General features: G+C 61.3%; 1 protein-coding gene across 1 annotated transcript in view; it reads left to right on the plus strand.

Moving 5' to 3' along the window:
* Positions 1-681, plus strand: part of LOC104072650 (helicase SRCAP-like) — a gene marked incomplete at both ends in the record, with an annotated part of 1,134 nt that extends 453 nt beyond the window's left edge. Inside the window, 2 exons of the mRNA XM_009572171.1 lie at positions 289-485; positions 567-681. Of these exons, the coding sequence (XP_009570466.1) occupies positions 289-485; positions 567-681 (312 nt within the window). The remainder of the gene's footprint in view (positions 1-288; positions 486-566) is intronic.
* Between the last annotated feature and the right edge of the window lie 61 nt (positions 682-742).

Here is a 742-nt window from a genome sequence, read left to right on the forward strand (position 1 = left end):
GTGACCCAGGCATCCAGGAGGGGACCCACGTGTCCAGGGGACCCTGGCGTCCAGGCACCGACACCCTTGGACCTCCCCATGGAGACCCAGGTGGCCCAGGAACCTTCTCCTGGTCCCACCTTGGAGCCACATCTCAATAGCTTCACAGTGGCAGGGAGGAACCTGATGTCCAGGAAGAACCCAGATGTCCAGGGGTGACCCAGGTGTCCGGGTGGGTGACTCAGGTCTCTGGGTCCCCATCTAACGTGGGACCTCGGTGTCCGGGTGGCGCCGCGTTGTCCCCTGCAGGCCCTGATGGAACGTTTCAACGCCGACAAGCGCATCTTCTGCTTCATCCTCTCCACCCGCAGCGGTGGCGTCGGCGTCAACCTGGCGGGTGCCGACACCGTCGTCTTCTACGACAGCGACTGGAACCCCACCATGGACGCCCAAGCCCAGGACCGGTGCCACCGCATTGGTCAAACCCGTGATGTCCACATCTACCGGTACGTCCAGTTCCTGGATTTTAGGGTCCTCATCAGGATCTCCCATGGTTACTTCACCCCACCGCTTTGTCTTCTTCTCAGGCTCATCAGTGAGAGGACGGTGGAGGAGAATATCCTCAAGAAGGCCAACCAGAAGAGGATGCTGGGAGATATGGCCATCGAGGGGGGGAACTTCACCACCGCCTACTTCAAGCAGGTAGCTGAGGACCCAGGTGGCCAGGGGGGACCTAGGTGGCCAGGCAATGACACCCTTGGAC

Source organism: Fulmarus glacialis, unplaced genomic scaffold, assembly GCF_000690835.1.
Source record: "Fulmarus glacialis isolate BGI_N327 unplaced genomic scaffold, ASM69083v1 scaffold26282, whole genome shotgun sequence".
Classification (NCBI taxonomy): domain Eukaryota; kingdom Metazoa; phylum Chordata; class Aves; order Procellariiformes; family Procellariidae; genus Fulmarus; species Fulmarus glacialis.